This window comes from Rhipicephalus microplus, chromosome 6 (genome assembly GCF_043290135.1).
Source record: "Rhipicephalus microplus isolate Deutch F79 chromosome 6, USDA_Rmic, whole genome shotgun sequence".
NCBI lineage: Eukaryota > Metazoa > Arthropoda > Arachnida > Ixodida > Ixodidae > Rhipicephalus > Rhipicephalus microplus.
Window position 1 is genome coordinate 176,716,074 of NC_134705.1, and position 20,695 is coordinate 176,736,768.

At 50.2% G+C, this 20,695-nt stretch overlaps 1 protein-coding gene across 1 annotated transcript in view; it reads left to right on the forward strand.

The window, feature by feature from the left end:
• LOC142765680 (neurexin 1-like) overlaps positions 1-20,695 on the forward strand; it is a 66,312-nt gene that overhangs the window by 20,546 nt on the left and 25,071 nt on the right. Inside the window, exons 3-5 of the mRNA XM_075867111.1 lie at positions 13,529-13,737; positions 15,648-15,761; positions 19,347-19,597. Coding sequence (XP_075723226.1) covers positions 13,529-13,737; positions 15,648-15,761; positions 19,347-19,597 — 574 coding nt within the window. The remainder of the gene's footprint in view (positions 1-13,528; positions 13,738-15,647; positions 15,762-19,346; positions 19,598-20,695) is intronic.

Sequence of the window (20,695 nt, forward strand, 5' to 3'; positions counted from 1 at the left end):
ACGTGACACCTTGCAATCCGCACTAGAGCTCGAACCGGATGGCAGCCACTGAGGGGGGCTTCGGCCGAACGAAAGCGACGCAGAACAATACGCCGGACGTTTCATACGGGTGCGACAAACGCTCGACAATGTCTAGTGAGCTTCCCGTATTGAAACTACTAGAGGGAAGTCGGCAAAGCGAGCCCTCTTAAATGGGCTCGGGCGCAAGTTAATTGCAATAGGGTCCCCGTTGCGCTGGATGGCGTGTGCGGTACTAGGGTAACCAGTGTTCACAAAGTGCCAACACGCGCCGGTAAGAACTTAACGTGACGCGTGGACTGCTGGGTTGTTTCGTTGTGAATAGCACTATGATACATTTTTTTTATCAGCACAAAGAAAAAAAGTGCGGAACGGTAGAGTTGCCGGCGTTCGTATTGCACGTTACTATTCTATCAATGCGTGTTCTTTGCGTGCTGGAATATATATATATATATATATATATATATATATATATATATATATATATATATATATATATATATATATATATATATATATATATATATATATATATATATATATATATATATTGTGAGCGCTGACTATGTACTTCATCTTCATCTGTATGACCAAACCATTGTAGTGATCATCATCGTATGTCACGCGGGCTGGCTCTCTGGCTCGTGCGTCTGGATTAAAAAAGGATAACCTGGTTGCTGCCGTACCGGACGTGGTCTCATAAGTGGTGGAGCGTGCTTTGGTTCCCACGTCCTCCTGCTCTACCCGTCACCCCTGGAGCTCCGGTCTGGTCGACGGTTGTGCCCTCAAGCAACAGCAATGGCAGAACCCAACCCGCCCACTGCTGCAACCACTCCTTCCCAGCCACTTAGGCTTCACTACACCGTGAGTACCTCTCATCGAGACCCTCCGGTATTTTCCGGCCTTCGCAACGAAGACGTCGAAGAATGGCTCGACAGTTATGATCGAACCAGCGTTTGTAATTATTGGGACGAGGCGCACAAACTGCGCTACGTTCCTTTTTACCTCGATGGCGTCGCTAAAACCTGGTATTACAACCACGAGAGCGACTTCTCCAATTGGTCGGCCTTCACGGGGCATCTCCGTCAGGTATTTGGCACGTCTGCAGGATGTTCTGTAGTAGCGAAACAGAAGCTCGCAACCCGCATTCAAGGGGACGACGAATCGTATACGTCCTACATTGAAGATATTCTGGCTCTCTGTCGCCGAGCACAAAATGACATGACGGAGGCCGATCGCGTCCGACATCTACTGAAAGGCATCAACTCTGTGGCCTTCAATGCTCTCGTGATTCAGAATCCGACTACCGTCCGGGACGTCATCACTACATGCCAACGCCTGGACGCGCTTCATTCCATGCGCCTTCCACACGCCTCCTGCGACGCTCGCTTTACCAAAGAGCATGAATTGCGGGCCCTTATCCGCACAATTGTCAGAGAAGAACTTCACGGCCTTATTCCAGGCAACCCTACCGTTGCGTCTGTCCACACACCTCCTCCCAACCTGCGAGAGATAATCAAGGACGAACTGGCATCAATGACAAGCGCTGCACATGCCCCGTCTCCTGTGCGCTTCCCAGTGCCTTCGTACGCAGAAGTTGCATCGCGGGCCCCTGCACCAGTTCCAACCGTGCCTGCGGACGTCGGATGCGACCATGTGGCTGCGATGACAACGCAAGCGCCAAGGCCACGCCACTATTCTACATGGCGTCCTCCCCGCCCCATCTGCTTCTACTGTGGCATAAGGGGTCATATATCCCGTTTCTGCCGCCGCCGTCAGCAGGATGAACGACGTGGTTACTCAGCTTACGAGAGAGACTTTTCCCCGAGACCCGATGAATACGATCCCGCACCGTATCCATCCACCTTCCGTCAGTCGCCCTCCCCTCCACGGTCTCATGCTGGGCCTCATCCGTCTCGTTCATCTCGCCGCCGTTCTCCGTCACCGTTTCGGCGTACGTCATCACCCTTGCGTCCCGCTCCGATCTCTCGGGACTCGGAAAACTAGAAGGTGCAGTTTTTGGAGGGGAAACTGCTTGTCGTCGGAACGCTACAACTCCTCCGTCTCGTCCAGCTAATTTACTGCCTGTTTCTGTGGAAGGTGTTTTTGTTGACGCCCTTATAGACACTGGAGCCGCAATTTCGGTAATTGATCGTGAATTGTGTTTTCGCCTGCGTAAAGTGCAAACTCCTTATGCCGGTCCCATGTTATGCGGTGCTAATGACAGTCCGATTCGCCCGACCGGGTTGTGCACTGCTCGTATTCTCATCGATGGAATCCGTCATCACATACAATTGGCTGTGCTGTCTTCGTGCGCTCATCAGATAATCTTAGGCTGGGACTTCTTGTCAGCGGCGTCTGCTGTAATTTCGTGTGGTCGGCCCCCCATTCGTATTACGGACACTGAGCTTTCTTCTGCTGCCGACCTTTCGTCGCCCAACCTTGTGACAGCTGCGGATTTCCTACTGCCTCCCGGACGAGAACGTGTCCTTACGATCAAGTCACGGGACATTCTAGATGGTGACGCTGTGGTTGCTCCTTGCCAGCGCTGCATTTTTCGAGGGATCACCATCGCATCTTGTTTAGTGCGGTTCTCCCGTGGTTATGCAAGCATCACGGCCTGCAACACGACGCCAGAACCACTTCTTTTGCCTGAGGGGACCACTGTTGCCAGCATTACCGAAGAAGCACCGCTTTGTGTCGTCACTGGTTCATCTGCTTCGTCATCCTCAAAGTGTATGCCAGCGGAAGATGCATTTCCTGCTCTCAAGGCCACTTTGTGTGAACATCTCAACCCAACGCAAACGGATGCCTTGCTAGCGTTATTAATGAAGCACAAAACTTGCTTTGACGTTTGTTCCGAAGGTCTGGGTCAAACAACAGTGACCGCCCATCGTATCGACACCGACGGATCCCGTGTGATTCGCCGCCGCCCTTACCGTGTGTCGGCTTCTGAGCGCAAGCTTATAGAAGAACAAGTCAACGACATGCTCGCGCGCAACGTCATCAGGCCTTCGACAAGCGCATGGTCTTCTCCTGTCGTACTAGTGAAAAAAAAAAAAGGATGGCTCGGTACGGTTTTGCATTGATTACAGATCACTCAACAAAATCACTCGTAAGGACGTCTACCCAATGCCTCGCATTGACGACGCTCTTGATACTTTACAAGGTGCCGAGTACTTTTCAAGTCTTGACTTGCGCTCCGGTTACTGGCAGATTCCAATGCACGAGTCTGATAAAGAGAAGACTGCGTTTGCTACGCCAGATGGGCTCTTTGAATTCAATGTAATGCCTTTCGGCCTGTGCAATGCCCCAGCCACATTCGAACGGATGATAGACACGGTACTGCGGGGATTAAAATGGAAGACCTGCCTTTGCTACCTGGACGACATTGTCATTTTTTCGTCGAGCTTCTCACAGCACCTGGAACGGCTAGACGAAGTCCTCACGTGTTTAGCTAAGGCCGGTCTCCAGCTCAACACTAAGAAGTGTCGGTTTGCCAGTCACAGCATCATTAGGTCACGTCGTCAGTAAACATAGCGTTGAGCCCGATCCCGACAAGGTTGCCGCGGTGCTGCACTTTCCTACACCAACCACACAGAAAGACCTCCGCAGCTTCCTTGGCTTAGCGTCGTATTTCCGCCGCTTTGTACGTGATTTCGCTACTATTGCGGCTCCTCTGCTCAAACTTCTGACCACGAGCGCACCCTTTGTCTGGTCGGATGACTGCGAAGCTGCTTTTCACACCCTCAAGCGATGCCTCACATCACGGCCAGTGCTTCGCCATTTCGACCCTGCAGCACCTACTGTGCTACACACTGACGCAAGCGGACTTGGCATCGGTGCTGTCCTTCTTCAGCGGAACCACGCTTCCGAAGAACAAGTCGTGGCCTACGCGAGCCGTACTCTGTCACATGCTGAGCGAAACTACAGCATCACTGAGCAAGAATGTCTCGCCATCGTGTGGTCCATACAAAAGTTTCGTCCTTACTTATACGGCCGGCATTTCACAATAGTGACTGACCATCATGCTCTGTGTTGGTTATCGTCTCTCAAAAATTTGTCGGGACGCCTTGGCCGTTGGGTACTACGATTGCAAGAGTATGACTACAGCGCCACATATAGGTCGGGCCGAGAGCACCAAGATGCCGACGCTTTGTCCCGTTGCCCGCTCTCGCAGAGCGCCGAAGTGTCACCTTCCATCTGTTCGTCACCGCCCGCCAAAGTGACCAAACAGACGGCTGCTCCTTCGAAACAGTTAGTTGCCTCGGCGGACCTTCTTTCGTCCACAGATCTCGCCTCGCTCCAACATGCCGATACCTACTGCCGCACAATCATCGATCGGCTCACTGGCTTATCGCGTGCTCCAAACAGCCGCCTAAGACGACAACTTGCCCGTTTCAAGCTTCAAGAGGGAACATTATGTCGGCAATTTTACCATCCTCTCGGTAACCAATGGGTTCCCGTCATTCCTCGCTCACTTCGTCTGGAAGTTCTACAAGCGTTTCATGACGATGCGACAGCTGGCCACTTAGGGTTCCACAAGACCTACGACCGCCTCAGGACTCGCTGCTTTTGGCCTGGCCTCTCCACTTCTGTCGCCAAGTACGTCGCTTCCTGCGCGTCATGCCAGCACCGAAAACGTACCACGTCTCTTCCCGCAGGGCCACTGCAACCACTGCCGTGCCCGTCCACTCCCTTTGAATTTGTGGGCATAGACTTATACGGACCTCTTCCGCTTACGTCAGCCGGTCACCGCTGGATTGTTACTGCCGTAGACCACCTTACTCGCTACGCGGAGACGGCAGCTCTTTCATCTGATGCTACCTCTGAAGTAGCCGATTTTTTCCTTCGCGCCATTATTTTACGACATGGCGCACCGCGTGTGCTCCTTAGTGACCGTGGCAAGACATTTCTTTCACATGTCCTTGCTGAAGTCTTAAAGGCTTCTAACACTATTCACAAGACCACATCAGCGTATCACCCAGAAACTAATGGTCTGACTGAGCGTTTTCACCGAACTTTGTCCGACATGATCTCTATGTACGTGCAACCAGATCACAAAAACTGGGACACAATACTTCCTTTTGTCACGTTCGCATATAACACTGCCATACAGCGTACAACGAATTTCAGCCCTTTTTTTTCTCGTGTATGGCCGTGTACCGACTTTTGTTCTGGACACCGCCTTTTTGTCCACATCTTCCAATCCATCTTCATATCTCCCGGAAGAGTTCGCCGCTCGCGTCGCCCGCTGCCGTAAAATCGCCCGTGCCAACACTACTACCATTCAGGACAAGAGAAAAAACGACCTTGATGCGAAGCGTCGAGTTGTTGTGTTCCGCCCAGGCGACGAAGTCCTTTTGTGGACACCTGTTCGTGTACCTGGGCTCTGCGAAAAATTCCTTCACCGGTATCTCGGTCCATACACCGTCCTGGAACGAACATCTGAAGTCAACTATCGCGTTGCTCCTGTCAACGCGGCTTCTGATCGTCGTCGCCGCCACACCGAGATCGGCCACGTCTCTCGACTGAAACGATATATTCGGCGTCCCAACCCTTTCTAACTTGCTGCCCTCTTTCGCGAAGGGGGGAATGTAGTGTGAGCGCTGACTATGTACTTCATCTTCATCTGTATGACCAAACAGTGCTTCATTGTAGCTTGTTGAGTCATATATGAGTATTGTAGTGATCATCATCGTATGTCACGCGGGCTGGCTCTCTGGCTCGTGCGTCTGGATTAAAAAAGGATAACCTGGTTGCTGCCGTACCGGACGGGGTCTCATAATATATATATATATATATATATATATATATATATATATATATATATATATATATATATATATTGTAGCATTGATATTTGGCACAGGCCGGAACGCCAGCTGAAGAAGAGAAGGAAGAGTGTTGTTGCTGCTCGCGCTCGCTCCGCTTGACAGCTGGTCGGTTCTACCGCTACGTTTTCCACAAAGTAAACGTCTCTTCTGCTCACCACTAAAGGTGTACTATCAAGTGGTGGAGAGTGCTGGGTACCTTTTTCCATCCTGGAACTCCGCAACCGAACTCTACCTTCGCCATCAACAATGTCCATCGACGCTGCACAGCAGACGGCTCCTACATCTCCACCTGTCCACTGTCCCGGCGTCCCGAGAGAGCGAGATCCAGACATCTTCAACGGCACCGATGAGCAGGACGTCGAGGACTGGCTCTCTTCGTTCGAACGAGTAAGCGTCAACAACAGGTGGGACGAAAACGACAAACTGGGCCGCGTCCACTTTTACCTCAGAGGAGTAGCAGAGCTCTGGCTCAACAACCACGAAGCCGAGCTTACCGACTGGGCCACTTTCAAGACCACCTTCGCGGACGTGTTTGGCCGACCGACAGTGCGCAAGCTCCGTGCAGAACAGCGCTTGCGGGATCGCGCCCAACTGTCGGGAGAGGGTTTCACGTCCTACATTGAGGACGTCGTAGGCCTCTGCCGTCGCTTTGATCCTGACATGTCGGAAACCGCCAAGGTAAAACACATTATGAAGGGCATCGAGGACGATGCCTTCCACATGCTGGTGGCTAAAGACCCGCAAACAGTTTCGGAAGTCATCCAACACTGCCAAAGTTTCGATGAGTTGCGAAAACAGCGCATTTCAACGCGACGGCCTACTTTCGACATGACCAGCACGCCAGCATTGACCGTTGGTGCAATATCTCCAGAACAGACTGTATTGACCCCGCAAATCCAGCAATTTATCCGAGAGGAAGTGGCACGCCAGTTGTCCCTTGCCCCCTTGCTTCCCAGCAATACGCATGGGCTGACCTCGTCACTGCGCCAAACCATCGAAGAGCAAGTCTGCGAGGCACTTCCCCCCACGTACCAGCCACCACCTGTGTCCGCTCCCCTGACTTACGCTGACGTCGCGCGAAGGCAGGTACATGCGCCGTCAAACGTCGTCGACCCTGCCCACCAAGCGAACGCCTTCTACGCAACACACGTACCGGCAGGCTCGCATGTTCCCATTTACCGCCGTCCTTCAACGCTTCCCAACAACCCTTGGCGTACATCGGATAACAGACCTATCTGTTATTACTGTCGTCAGCCTGGCCATGTTGAGCGGTTCTGTCGCCGGCGCGTCCCTCACTCAGGCATTATTGATGGCACCTACGGCTACGCCCCCACAGAACCACCACAGACGCTGCCGTTCCATGCAGCTTCGGACACTTCTCCGCCGAGCCGCCGCGCCTTCAACCCACGCCGATCGCCTTCCCCGCGCCGACGTTCGCCTTCACCAATGCTTCGGCGTGCACCACCTGCCCAAACGGAAAACTGACCATCGCAGTTCCGGAGGCAAGAACTGCGCCACCGTCGAACTCCACAAGGCCTCGTTCTCTACCGAATAATGAAATAACTGTCTTGATTGAAGGTATCCCCGTTCAAGCATTAATAGATACCGGAGCTGCCGTGTCTGTATTGAGTGAAGCATTGTGTCGCAAGTTAAGAAAAGTTACGATTCCGCTTTCTGGTCTCTCCCTTCGTACGGCAACAGCGCATCACGTGAACCCTTCTATGACGTGCACGGCTCGGTTAATCATCCAGGGCGTTCTGTACGTGGTTGAATTTATCGTGTTTCCGCACTGCTCACACGACGTCATATTAGGCTGGGACTTCCTTTCCACACATCATGCCGTTGTTGATTGTGCCCGGGCCGAACTAGAATTGTCATCGCTCTCCGACGACGATTATAATAAGCCTTCTATTTCTCGTGTTGTCGTCGCCGCGGAGACTGATATTCCACCTATGTCTTCTGTTATTGTGCCGATCTCGTGCGACCATGCCGCTTTTTCGCACGTCATGTTCACGCCGTCAGAAGACTTCACTTCTCGAAAAAACGTTCTTCTGCCTTTTGCTCTTCTGACGGTCGAAGCCACTTGCGCAAACATTTATGCCACGAATCTCCTTTCTGTACCAGTCACCCTATTCCGTGGCGAATGCATCGGCCGCCTTGAGGACATCGATTGTGTTTGCACCAGTCAACTGCCCTATCAAGCAAAAAGCCTTGAGATCGCCAGTGTTACTTCCGCTCTCACATCCGCCACCTCTTCCCTCGACGTCTTCCTTCCATCGATTGATCCTGACCTTCCTGTTGACCAACGAACTCAACTCTTGACACTTCTCGACCACTTCCGCTCATCGTTCGACTTCAAACAAACCAGTCTGGGCCGAACATCTGCAATTGTCCATCGTATTGACACTGGCACCCACGCACCATTGCGTCAGCGTCCATACCGGGTCTCCCACGCCGAACGCCAAGTTATAGACGATCAAGTGTCTGATATGCTCAATCGTGGCGTTATACAGCCGTCTAACAGTCCGTGGGCCTCCCCGGTGGTACTGGTCAAAAAGAAGGACGGGGGCATCCGATTCTGTGTGGATTACAGGCGCCTTAACAAGATCACGCGCAAAGATGTTTATCCGCTCCCCAGAATTGACGACGCTCTCGACTGTTTGCAAGGTGCAGAATTCTTTTCTTCGCTGGATCTTCGATCGGGATACTGGCAGGTACCCATGGATGAAGCTGACCGCGCCAAGACTGCGTTTGTAACTCCGGACGGCTTGTACGAGTTTAACGTGATGCCGTTCGGCCTTTGTAACGCCCCAGCCACCTTCGAGCGTCTGATGGACAACATACTTCGAGGCCTTAAATGGCAGACGTGTCTTTGCTATTTGGACGACGTCGTCGTTTTTTCAAAAGACTTCGATACCCATCTTCTGCGCCTCGCAAGTGTCCTGCATTGCCTTACACATGCTGGGCTCCAACTAAATTTGAAAAAGTGCCATTTTGCCGCCCGGAAGCTCACCATCTTAGGGCATGTTGTCAGCAAGGACGGCGTTCTACCTGATCCTGGAAAACTCCGTGCTGTCGCCCAGTTTCCGAAGCCATCGACACTTAAGGAACTCCGGAGCTTTATCGGCTTATGTTCATACTTTCGCCGATTTGTCCGTAATTTTGCATCTGTCATGGCCCCTTTAACACGGCTACTTTCTGACACCGAGGGCATTTCGGCGTGGTCTTCCAATTGCGATAAGGCATTCGCGAAACTACGTCAATTGCTGACATCTCCACCGATTCTCCGTCACTTTGATCCTGATGCCCCTACAGAAATACACACCGACGCAAGTGGAGTCGGACTTGGCGCTATTCTTGCTCAACGCAAGTCTGGATACGACGAGTACGTCGTTTCTTATGCCAGTCGCACTCTTACTAGGGCTGAACAGAATTATTCAGTCACAGAAAAAGAATGTCTAGCCATCGTCTGGGCAATCACAAAATTTCGACCCTACGTCTATGGCCGTCCATTTGACGTCGTGACTGATCACCACGCCCTCTGCTGGTTATCGTCACTAAAAGACCCATCTGGCCGTCTCGCTCGTTGGGCGTTACGCCTCCAAGACTATGATATCCGTGTCGTCTACAGGTCAGGCCGCAAACATTCAGATGCCGACGCTCTCTCCCGCTCTCCACTTCCCCATGAACACGGAAGTACTTCTGTATCCAGCCTCGATGCTGTGGCACTTTCGTACGCGGACATGCCCTATGAACAGCGCCAAGACGCTTGGATAGCCTCTATGATAGAGTTACTGTCTCAGCCGTCCCAAGTTACGCCCAATCGTTCACTGCAGCGCACAGCTCGACACTTTACCATCCGCGATGGACTCCTGTACCGTCGCAACTACCTTTCTGACGGCCGCAAGTGGTTGCTTGTGATTCCTCGCCACCTACGTGCCGACATTTGCGACTCTTTTCACGCGGATCCTCAATGCGGCCACGCCGGTGTGATAAAAACGTATGCACGTCTCCGGCTGCGGTACTATTGGCGCGGAATGTACCGCTTTGTCCGACAGTACGTGCGTTCGTGCTCCAAATGTCAACGCCGAAAAAGCCCACCACACATAGCCAATGGACAACTGCAGCCGTTGCCTTGCCCCTCCCGCCCTTTCGACCGCATCGGAATTGACTTGTACGGTCCCCTTCCCTATACGCCTAACGGGAACCGCTGGGTGATTGTCGCCATTGATCACTTGACACGCTATGCTGAAACTGCTGCGCTGCCAGAGGCCACATCACGTGAAGTTGGCTTATTTATCCTTCACAATCTCATTCTACGCCATGGCGCGCCTCGTGAGCTACTCAGTGACCGCGGCCGTACGTTCCTCTCCGAAGCGGTACAAGCCCTTCTTCGCGAATGCAACGTTGTGCATCGGACAACCAGCGCATACCATCCGCAAACGAATGGAATGACCGAACGGTTTAACCGCTCACTGGGCGACATGCTATCCATGTACGTGTCCGCTGATCACACCAACTGGGACCGCATACTGCCCTTTGTAACTTACGCTTACAACAGCGCCACTCAGTCTACGACAGGATTCTCTCCGTTCTTCCTCCTTTACGGGCGCGAACCTTCCTCATTCATGGACACCATTCTCTTGTATCATCCAGACGCTTCGGAATCCACAACTCTATCTGAAGTCGCCACCTATGCAGAAGAATGCAGGCAACTCGCGCGTTCCTTAACCGCCCAAGATCAAGCGTACCAGAAGAACCGTCACGACGAAAACCTGTCTTCGCAGTCATACTCGCCTGGCGCCTTGGTATGGCTTCGGGTTCCCTCATCTGTTCCTGGTCTTTCCACCAAGCTACTGCCGAAGTACGAAGGCCCCTACCGAGTCCTACGTCAGGCCTCACCGGTTAACTATATTGTTGAGCCGGTTCAACCATCAACAGACCGACGGCATCGAGGCCGCGAGACTGTTCACGTAGATCGATTGAAGCCGCACTACGACCCACCCGTCGTACCCGTTCCATAGGTCGCCAGGATGGCTCCTTTTCTGCGGGGGGAGTGATTTGTAGCATTGATATTTGGCACAGGCCGGAACGCCAGCTGAAGAAGAGAAGGAAGAGTGTTGTTGCTGCTCGCGCTCGCTCCGCTTGACAGCTGGTCGGTTCTACCGCTACGTTTTCCACAAAGTAAACGTCTCTTCTGCTCACCACTAAAGGTGTACTATCAATATATATATATATATATATATATATAAAGGACTCAAGCATCTTTATAACACGAAATTCCCATCCACCCACCCGAAAAAAGAGTGTTTTTGCGACTCCCTTCCCACCCTTCCTTTACACACAACCCCCCCATCTTGGCCGTCAGGTACCAGACAGAGTGCTATATGCATTAGCGACCTATTGGAGTTCCAGTGACACCCGGCGGGTAAGCGCGTTCACATTGGGGCATAGCGTGTAAAAACGTATTGGCCTCTTCGCCGGAAGGCATGCGAATTACATTTAGTTTTTAGCGCCAGCAATCTTTTTTTTTTCAGCGGTCAGGAAGAGCACGGTCACGCGTTCCTTTAAAGAGCCACTCATCAGGCTCTCAAAAATGCAAAAACTGAGCGCAATATTCTCTCCTGATATTTCTTGTCCTTCTAGCGCACTTCTGTGAAGCAGACAGTATACTTTCCGTGACGTATATAGCGTACATGATCTCGAGTGGTCCATATACGCGAAATATCAAATGCGATTTGTCTCCTGCACTGCCTTGCCATGCAGCCGCCCACCTGTTCTTGTTTGTCTCGAATGAATATCGCACACGATCAACCGATCACGCTTCATTTCGTGTGTTTACAACTGCACAAGCGGCGATGACAGCCCGTAGCTGAGAAGCGCGAAATCCCGATGGGCTGTGTCTGTTAGTGCTGGTATTGTTCACGTGCTTTCAGGAACTAAAGGGCGAGGAGTATGCATCGCGTTTGCGAAGGAGAGGAGAAAGCAACCTCCTTGCCTTTAACCCATTAACGCCTGAATTATGAAACCGATGAGTGAAATAAAAACTCTTTTCATTTTTCAGCTTTAATTAACAACCATTAAATGATTCCGTAGTTAAATTGTCTGTCATTCAACTTTAATTTACACTTTATGTATGTCGCGGATTCTCCATAACCCCTCCCCCCCCCCCCGCCGCGGTGGTCTAGTGGCTAATGTACTCGGCTGCTGACCCGGAGGTCGCGGGATCGAATCCCGGCTGCGGTGGCTGCATTTCTAATGGAGGCAGAAATTCTGTAGGCCCGTGCGCTCATATTTGGGTGCACGCTGAAGAACCCCAGGAGGTCGAAATTTCCGGAGCCGTCCACTACGGCATCTCTCATAATCATATTGTGGTTTTGGGACGTTAAACCCCACATACCAATCAATTCTCCATATGCCACATAATCATATGGTGGTTTTGGGGCGTTAAACCGCACATATCAATCAATTCTCCATATGCCACAGAAGCGAGAAACGTACAGTAAAAAAAAACGTACTTAAGAACTACGTAACCTGTCGCGTGTCACCTCTTGGGTGTGTACACAGGAAATAATCAAAATTATCAAAGACGGAACTTACGTCACCCAAGCGAGAGAAAAAAAAACAAAAAAATTGAGAGCTGTTGCACGCGCTTCCCGCTATCCGCCATCACCTAAAGAACAATTGGTTCTAACATAAAATACCTCAGACGAAACGGCGCTGAATTTTTAATGCTGAAAGCTACATTGGCTAAATTCCCCGTGGGTATAACTTGACAGCCCGTATTAAAGGCGGCGCGCGTTTTCTGACTTCTTTGCTCGAAGTTTACCGGTATGTCGCGGATTCGCGACATTCAAGGGTTAAACGCGGGGTGGGTGGCGAGTGGCCGTTTAAGGACTCTGATACGGGAGTACAAAAGGCTGACATCGCTGCCTCCGAAGTGCGTTTTGGGACGATAACGTATAGTTCCAAACAACCGAGAGGATGTAATGGCGGTTCCCTAAGAGGGGCACCGCCAATGAGGCGCCCCTTTAGGTTGCAAAAAATTTTTTCATAGATCCTCTTCTGCCGCCTGTGAAGTGATGTTCCACGACGTGGTGGTGGTGGTGGTGAGTGGTTGTAAAAAAAAGAGGAAAAAGGCACCTAATTTCTGTCTGCCTCAAGGGCTAAACGGCGCAGTGCCTTGTAGGGGAGGGGGGATAAAAAGAGTAGAAGGAAAATAGATGAAGAAATGGATAGGGGCAGCTGTCACTGCAATCACAGTATAACCAGTATAGTGTACGAGAGTCCGCTTTGATTGGTTGATTGATTTGTTGGGTTTAACGTCCTAAAACCACCATATGATTATCAGAGACGCCGTAGTGGAAGGCTCCGGAAATTTCGACCACCTGGGGTTCTTTAACACGAGAGTCCGCTGGGACTTCTCGAAGTGAGGGGGCATTTCTGCCTCAGCACCGCGACGTATGAATTTCAACAAAGCCCCTTCGTTTTGATGACGATAGTTATAGCGCGAGAACAAAACGACGACACAGAGACAAGAAGGACACGAAAGACACGTGTCCTTCTTGTCTCTGTGTCGTCGTTTTGTTCTCGCGCTATAACTATCGTCGTGCCATACCAACTAGCCCAAGCTGCCACACTTCTAAGTTACCTTCGTTTCCTGACGTTCCCAGGAGTCGTCGCTGGCTGCCCTGGGCCCTTCGGCCGTGGTGCTGGAGGGATCGAGCAGTTCGTACGCGCAGCTGCGACGCTGGCAGGCCGGCCCTCAGGCCGCCCTGAGCCTCGACTTCCAGACGCAGGAGCCCAGCGGACTGCTGCTCTACGCCGACGACGGCGGACGCGGGGACTTCGTCGAACTCAAGCTCGTCGAGGGAACACTCAGGCACGTCGATGACGCCGTGTGTCTGATATTTTTTTTTATTGATTTATATCATTTATCTATTCGGTGTTGTTGTTATTGTCGTTGACTTCACATTGCTGATTGTTTGCCACTGCTGTCGTGCTAAAAGGTACCTGTGGGCCTTTGCCAAAGAGAGAGAGAAAGAGATAAATAGAGAATGGGGCCCTTGTCAAGCTGGCTTTTTTGGAGAGCAGCTTTTACCTGCAGCTGTCCTTCATCAAACTATTGATGAAATATAAACATTATTATTATTATTATTATTATTATTATTATTATTATTATTATTATTATTATTATTATTATTATTAACACGCCGTAACTTTGCTAGGCTGCATGACAACCTTCACGGTATTCTAGTGACTAAGCACCCTGGCTGCTGACCCGTGTGTCGCGGGATCAAATCCCGGCCACCGCAGCCGCATTTCCGATGGAGGCGGAAACGTTATAGGCCCGTGTGCTCAGATTTGGGCGCACGTTAAAGAACCCCAGGTGGTCGAAATTTCCGGAGCCCTCCACTACGGCGTCTCTCATAATCATATGGTGGTTCTGGGACGTTAACTCCCCCCCCGGCCTTTAATTACTAGTGCCAAATATTAGTACCAAACAGCTGCCTTAATAATCCATAAAACATTTTTTTTTCAAGAGAGAGCGTACTATAAGAGGTAAACTGTAGAATCAGAAGTAGTTTTTGGGTTTCGCTTATAGTAGGCACTCGCAAGACCGAGAAAGAAAAAAAAAACACGAGGACCCTAAAGTAAATTACAAAACGAAAGACATATCACATAAAACTCATCAAGGCCAAGTACGAAACTACAAGGGTAGTGAATTTCAAAATAAATATGTCTATCACGGATCAATCAATGCCTTGTAATAACTTTAAATCTAATAACGCGACACATTACTGCGAGTAAGAGAAGCATTTAACGGGACACTGGCATTATGTGGCATACCACCCTTAGTGCATCGGCCAGCTATTATGTGCGGCCGCTGGAACGGCTGAATGACCAACGTGCATTGACTGCAAGTGAAAACAGGCCATTACCACCTCTGGACCAGCGGTTCCCAATTTGACAAACGTCCGTAGGCGAACGTAGCACGTATTAGCGCAGTACATAAAAGAAAGGGACACGACACAGACGTAGAGATAGGTAGGCGCTAAACTTCCAACTGTTCATTTCATGGCAATCACACCCATTTTGTACATCCGCGACTAAGAACAGCTCTTCTTGCACGTGTTCTTAAACCAAGGAACGTCATTTCCTTTTCTGAACGTCAATTCCATAGGCGATACAGTGTGCCTTGAGCAGACTCGACGTTCAGTTTTTCACAAACAAGCAGATCGCGGAAGACTGACCACACAGCTGATCAGTCAAACAAGCCATATTATATTGTTTTATCTGCAACACCTAAAGCTAGCTAACATAAGCATTCGTCTGTGGCTACAGGCTGTACCATGCGTGCGGACTGTGAATCGTCTGTGTCGGTGCTTCTTACCCCCTCGTTCCCCTCCTCCCGAAATGTGGGGTATCTGAGCGGACAAAGCCGAGTTACCTCTCCTTTCCTTCATTGCATCCTGTTGTACACTTTACAAAAAGTGCGAGTAAAAAGGGTGTCTTTCTGTCCCAATAATCGTCATATATATATATATATATATTGCGTTCCATACTTGCGCTATCGCCCCGCGCCCGGTACATTCCGGTCACGATCGACATGCCCATTATCAGGGTTACATTGCATTCTCGATAGGAAAGTGGCCAGCGTCGAGTTTTCAAGCAAGGAGGCGCACGCAAGCCTGATGACGATTATTGTTGAGGGACGAAAAGACACCCTTTTTACTCGATATTTTTTTTTTTAGAGTGTACAGGTTACCAATGTCTACGCTCTGAACGCAGGCTGCGTCTGAGCCTTGGCTCCGGCAGCGGACGGTCGCAGGAGCCCTTCCTTCTCAGCGCGGGCCGAAACCTGCACGACGGCGCATGGCATCGAGCCGAGATCGTGCGCAACGGGTACGTCTCATATACAAGCACGCAGTGTTCGCAGATCATGCAAACCGTGTACGTTTCCAGTCACGTCATCAATCGCAGGACAGGAAAAAAAATTTACGGCATATCCGCGAGGTGAATAACGATGAGATTGGGCGAAGCTCCTGGGAGCAATACCGTGGAATTTTCTCCCGTTAATTTGCCCGATGAAACCATTGCTTTATGAAACGCCTGGCGTCTTTCGTTAAGCACCTGGCGTCTTCTTTTCGTTTTGCTTTTAGAAAACGTCTGGCGTCTTTCGTTTGTTTACTTCATCAATAAACGGCGTTTTGAACAAAAATTTTTTATTGTTTGATCACGCACAGGAGAAATCTCACCAGGCACTACCTTGGAGGTAAACAATGGCTGCTACTGGGAATTAGAAACAACAGAAGTGGGCCTTTAACACTTTTACGTCTACTGGCGTTTCCTACTGGAACATGCCAATGGCTGCTAATGGGGAATGAGAGACAGGAGCATTCGGCTTTTAGTTAATGCGCACGCTGCGATTTTTTTTTATTGTTTAACGACGCACAGGAGAAATCTCCCACCGGCACCACCTTGCAGGTCAAAATGTAACACTTGTTACACACTACGACTACGACTACGAAGGACGAACGGGTGCGCTTTAAGGAGCTTCGCCCCCGAAAAAAGTCGAACGGTCTTTTGTGCATTTGCTTGGCGCTACAGAAAGGCGAACGCCGCGACCTTCTTTTTCGCCTCAGGCGATTCGATTGATCCCCTGCGGCACCCGAAAGCATTCTGCACCGAACGCGCTTCTGCAGTGCCTTCTGAATCGAAGCACTCTTGACCAAGCGACTATGTCGTGTGATGACCTCTTCACGCCACGTGATGACATGTAACGCCATCTAGTTTCCTACAATATTAACTATCGAGGACTTGGCGTTGCGATCGATCAGCCATGTACCATGGTAATGATGGGTAGTACACAAATTCTTGCGGTAATTCTTGCGGCTTTCGACGCACTTGCGGCTTCGTTTATTGCTGTGTTTTTTGTGTTCTTTCGAATAAAAGAACAGGCCGTAGTGAATTTCGTGACCCGATTTGAATCGGTGAGCCGTAAGGTCGAAGTGGTGGAGCGCAACTGCTGAACAATCGCCGATTGTTGTCTCGTGACAAAGCGGCTCCGAGCCACACGAAGCGAAACTGGACCAAAAGAATGAAGAGATCAATTCGTGTACTACCCATAGTTTCCACGCTGGCTGAAGCATCGTGTGTTGAGGCTCCCATAGACACTAGCGTCAAAAAGTCCCCCTCTAGTGTACTTATAGGAAGCTCTATATGTAACGTCATGGTGCCGTCACAAAATTCGGCGATGTTGTGACATCGTGATTAGGTCATCACATGACAACTTTTCCGCATCAGTCGCGTTCAACTTGACACTGATGGTCATTTTTTTTCCCCGCGTGACGTAGCATCTAAAACTGACGAGCAAGCGTCATCTTTGACAACGTCATAATATGACTTCACTGATTACGTCATGAAACGCTTCGCCCTCATACTAGTTTGATGTCTATTTCGGATCATGTGCATGTTAACACGACTCACTCCCGCAGACCCGTGTGCAAGTGTCATGCTAGTGGGAGAACACAAATGTGGACGGCCCGGAATACGCCGTATTCGCCATTTTTTCGGTCGGTTTAAAGATTTCGATAGCAGTAGCACGTTTCGCACACCCGACAAACTTCCGTCCACTTTAGTTACTGCTCTTCAACGCTGAACTAGAAGAAAGCGTGTTTCTTTTAGGGGCGAAGCTCCGTATAAAGGCACCCGTTCGTCCCTCGTAGTCGTAGTCGCAGTGTGTAACCAGTGTTACATTTTGACCTCCAAGGTTGTGCCGGTGGGAGATTTCTCCTGCGCGTTGTTGAATAATAAAAAAATTCGGAGCGTGCGCATTAACTAAAAGCCGAATGCTCCCGTCTCCCATTCCCCATTAGCAGCCATTGACATGTACATTTAGCACTACCTGACAAGAAAGGGTTGCTACGTTATACTCGCTGGGTGTAACTTCCTTAGTTTTAGAAAGGTTTAGCGAGTGTTGGGCCGCAGTGCCATGAATACAATGAACTAGTATATACCATGAACTCGAGGTAGTTAAAGGAGGGAAGTAGATACGAAGCGCAAGCCGTAAGAAAGTATAAGGCAAATTATCCTGTCTCTCATTTCCCATTAGCAGCCATTGGCATGTACATTGGGCACTATCTGACAGGAAAAGGTTGCTACGTTATACTCGCTGGGCGCAACCTTCTTGGTTTTAGAAAGGTTTAGCGATCGTTAGGCCGCAGTGCCATGAATACAGTGAACTAGTATGTACCATGAACTCGAGGCGGTTAAAGGTGGGAAGTAGACCCGAAGCGCAAGCCATAAGGAAGTGTGCGTGTGCCACCTCTCGTTTAGTCCTTGGAATGTCATCTGGATGGCGGTGCTTCTATATGGGGAATATATGATGAAAAGATGTGAGATTGTGGTACTTGGAGTGTTTTATAGATGGACGAACGGACACACAGACAGATGCATGGATGGACGCATGAACGGACGCAGGGGCGGATGCATGGACAAACGCAGGGACGGATGCACGAACAGACGCACGCACGGACAGGCGGATGGACGCATGGACGGTCACACAAACGGACGCATGGACGGACGGAAGCAAGAACGAATGGACGGACGAATGCTTCGCCCCACTCTCCATCATTCACTCCGTGGATATGCTGCCATTTTTTTAGGTTGTGCCAACGTAGGCAGAGACTCTTTTTTCCGCTTACGAAAAAGAAAGGCACTTAAAAGTCAAGGACTAGCTTTTATAATGTCGCGTTTAGCTTAGAACTATTTATTTTCTTAATTATTCAGCCAAACACAAGGAAGAAAAGTGGTGAAAATGTGTGGGCTACTCGCCAGTACGTTCGTTCCCCGCCAATGCCACCAGGCTACACCGACGCACCAATAAATACCCGGTAATGAGTACCCTGTTCTCTAAATCGTTACCCCCTTTTTCTAACCCCCCCCCCCCCCCTTCTTGTAATACTTCTTACTGCACTCTTTTCAGCTCGGGATGGCTTTAAGCTTTCCCATAGTAGTGTACCCTGTGCTCTAAATCGTTACCCCCTTTTTCTAACCCCCCCCCCCTCTTGTTTACTTTGCAATATTCATGCGTATCTGTCCCTTTGTGACACATTTTTTGTTGTGGCTGTGTTTGCGTGAACCATCAAAATGTACATGCTCTTTCAACGTCATCTCACATCCACGTCCATGTAAATGAAGTCTGTTGTGTCATCATCGTCTAAGAAGAAAACAATCTGTTGAAATGTTAATGACGTCTGTGACAATAATCTTTTCTAAGCAAGCTAGTACGCGTCCTATTACTGCGAGTATGAAACAATTAGCAGGACAAGGTGCAGTCCGTCCAGCACCAGTGTTTGTAAACAGCGAGGTGTTTGTTCACGTGTCATTCCGGGCATAACGAAACTTTGTGTGGATGAGCCACAGACTGCGGACGTAGATGGCCCAGAAGACGCCGTATCGAATGGCGCGCCTCATGTATAACTACAGGGCCGAGACGCGGCTACGCGTGGACGACCAGAACGACGCGGGCGCGCTGCAGGGCGCCAGCGACCTGCACATGGGCAACGAGTCGAGCAACAGCTTCGTCTACGTGGGCGGAGTGCCTTCCTGGTACGGGGCCAAGTTGGCCGCCCTCTCGCTGCCCACCGTGTTCTTCGAGCCGAGGCTGCGCGGAGCGGTCCGCAACGTGGTCTACGCCTCCGAGCACGGACGGCCGCCGAAGAGGCAGGAGCCCATCGGTGAGGCACCGCTCCTCCCGTACACGGACTGTCAGTAATCGAAACGAGCGAGTTATTGCAGGAAGAGGCTGCGCTGCAGTGTTGAGTACGAAACACTGGACTGACACAGGGAAACCACGTCTAAAAACTGAAGTTCATTGAAATGATGATATGTGGGGTTTAACGTCCCAAAACCACCATATGATTATGAGAGACGCCGTAGTGGAGGGCTCCGGAAATTTTGACTACCTTGGGTTCTTTAACGTGCGCCCAAACCTGAGCACACGGGCCTACAACATTTCCGCCTCCATCGGAAATGGAAGTTCATTGAAACAAATAGCCAAAGAGGGGGTGGAGTAACATACACTGCAGCGGACACTGCAAGTTTTTCGTCCTCAACTTTGTAGCGCAGCCTTTTCCTCCAGTATGTTCCAACTAGCCCCCACACAAACTTTTCCGAGTTAGCAAAAGCTCTTCGCCGCGCGTCTCGCTTTGTCTGCCGTCGCCCCCACCGTAGACGTGAGGGGTGCTCAATTATGCTGATTTATTTTAACCACTTTTTAACGTTCGTAACATGTGCATATGTTAGTTTTTAACCGTAATATTGTTTACTGCTAACACCACAGTGAAGTACACAAAACATTGTTTGCGAAGGTACAAACACAAAATGCAAATTGCTCATGCTTCTGTCCCTTTTTTTCCCTCTGGGAGATTACAACTGTAGTCAAACAATTTCGAGATTCTCGTATTTCTTCACCGTTTTCTGGATAAATGGATAAATACAGTCAGTACGAACCAGGACCACGCGAGCTGGTGCTGCTGCATTTTCCCCATATCTATCCTTTGCCAGTCCTGATATGACGTTGGAAAAGCTATAGCTGTAAACAAAAAAGACTGTTTTCGCTATTTAATTTACCAGATACTCTTTTGTTTCCTTGATACTCTGTGTGTGTGTGTGTGTGTGTGTGTGTGTGCGTGTGTGTGCGTGTGTGTGTGTGCGTGTGTGTGTGTGTGTGTGTGTGTGTGTGTGTGTGTGTGCGTGTGTGGGCACGCATAAAGAGAGAGAGGAAGATGACAAAGTCACTTATTGCTGCAGTCACGTGCAGACGCGCAGTGCCC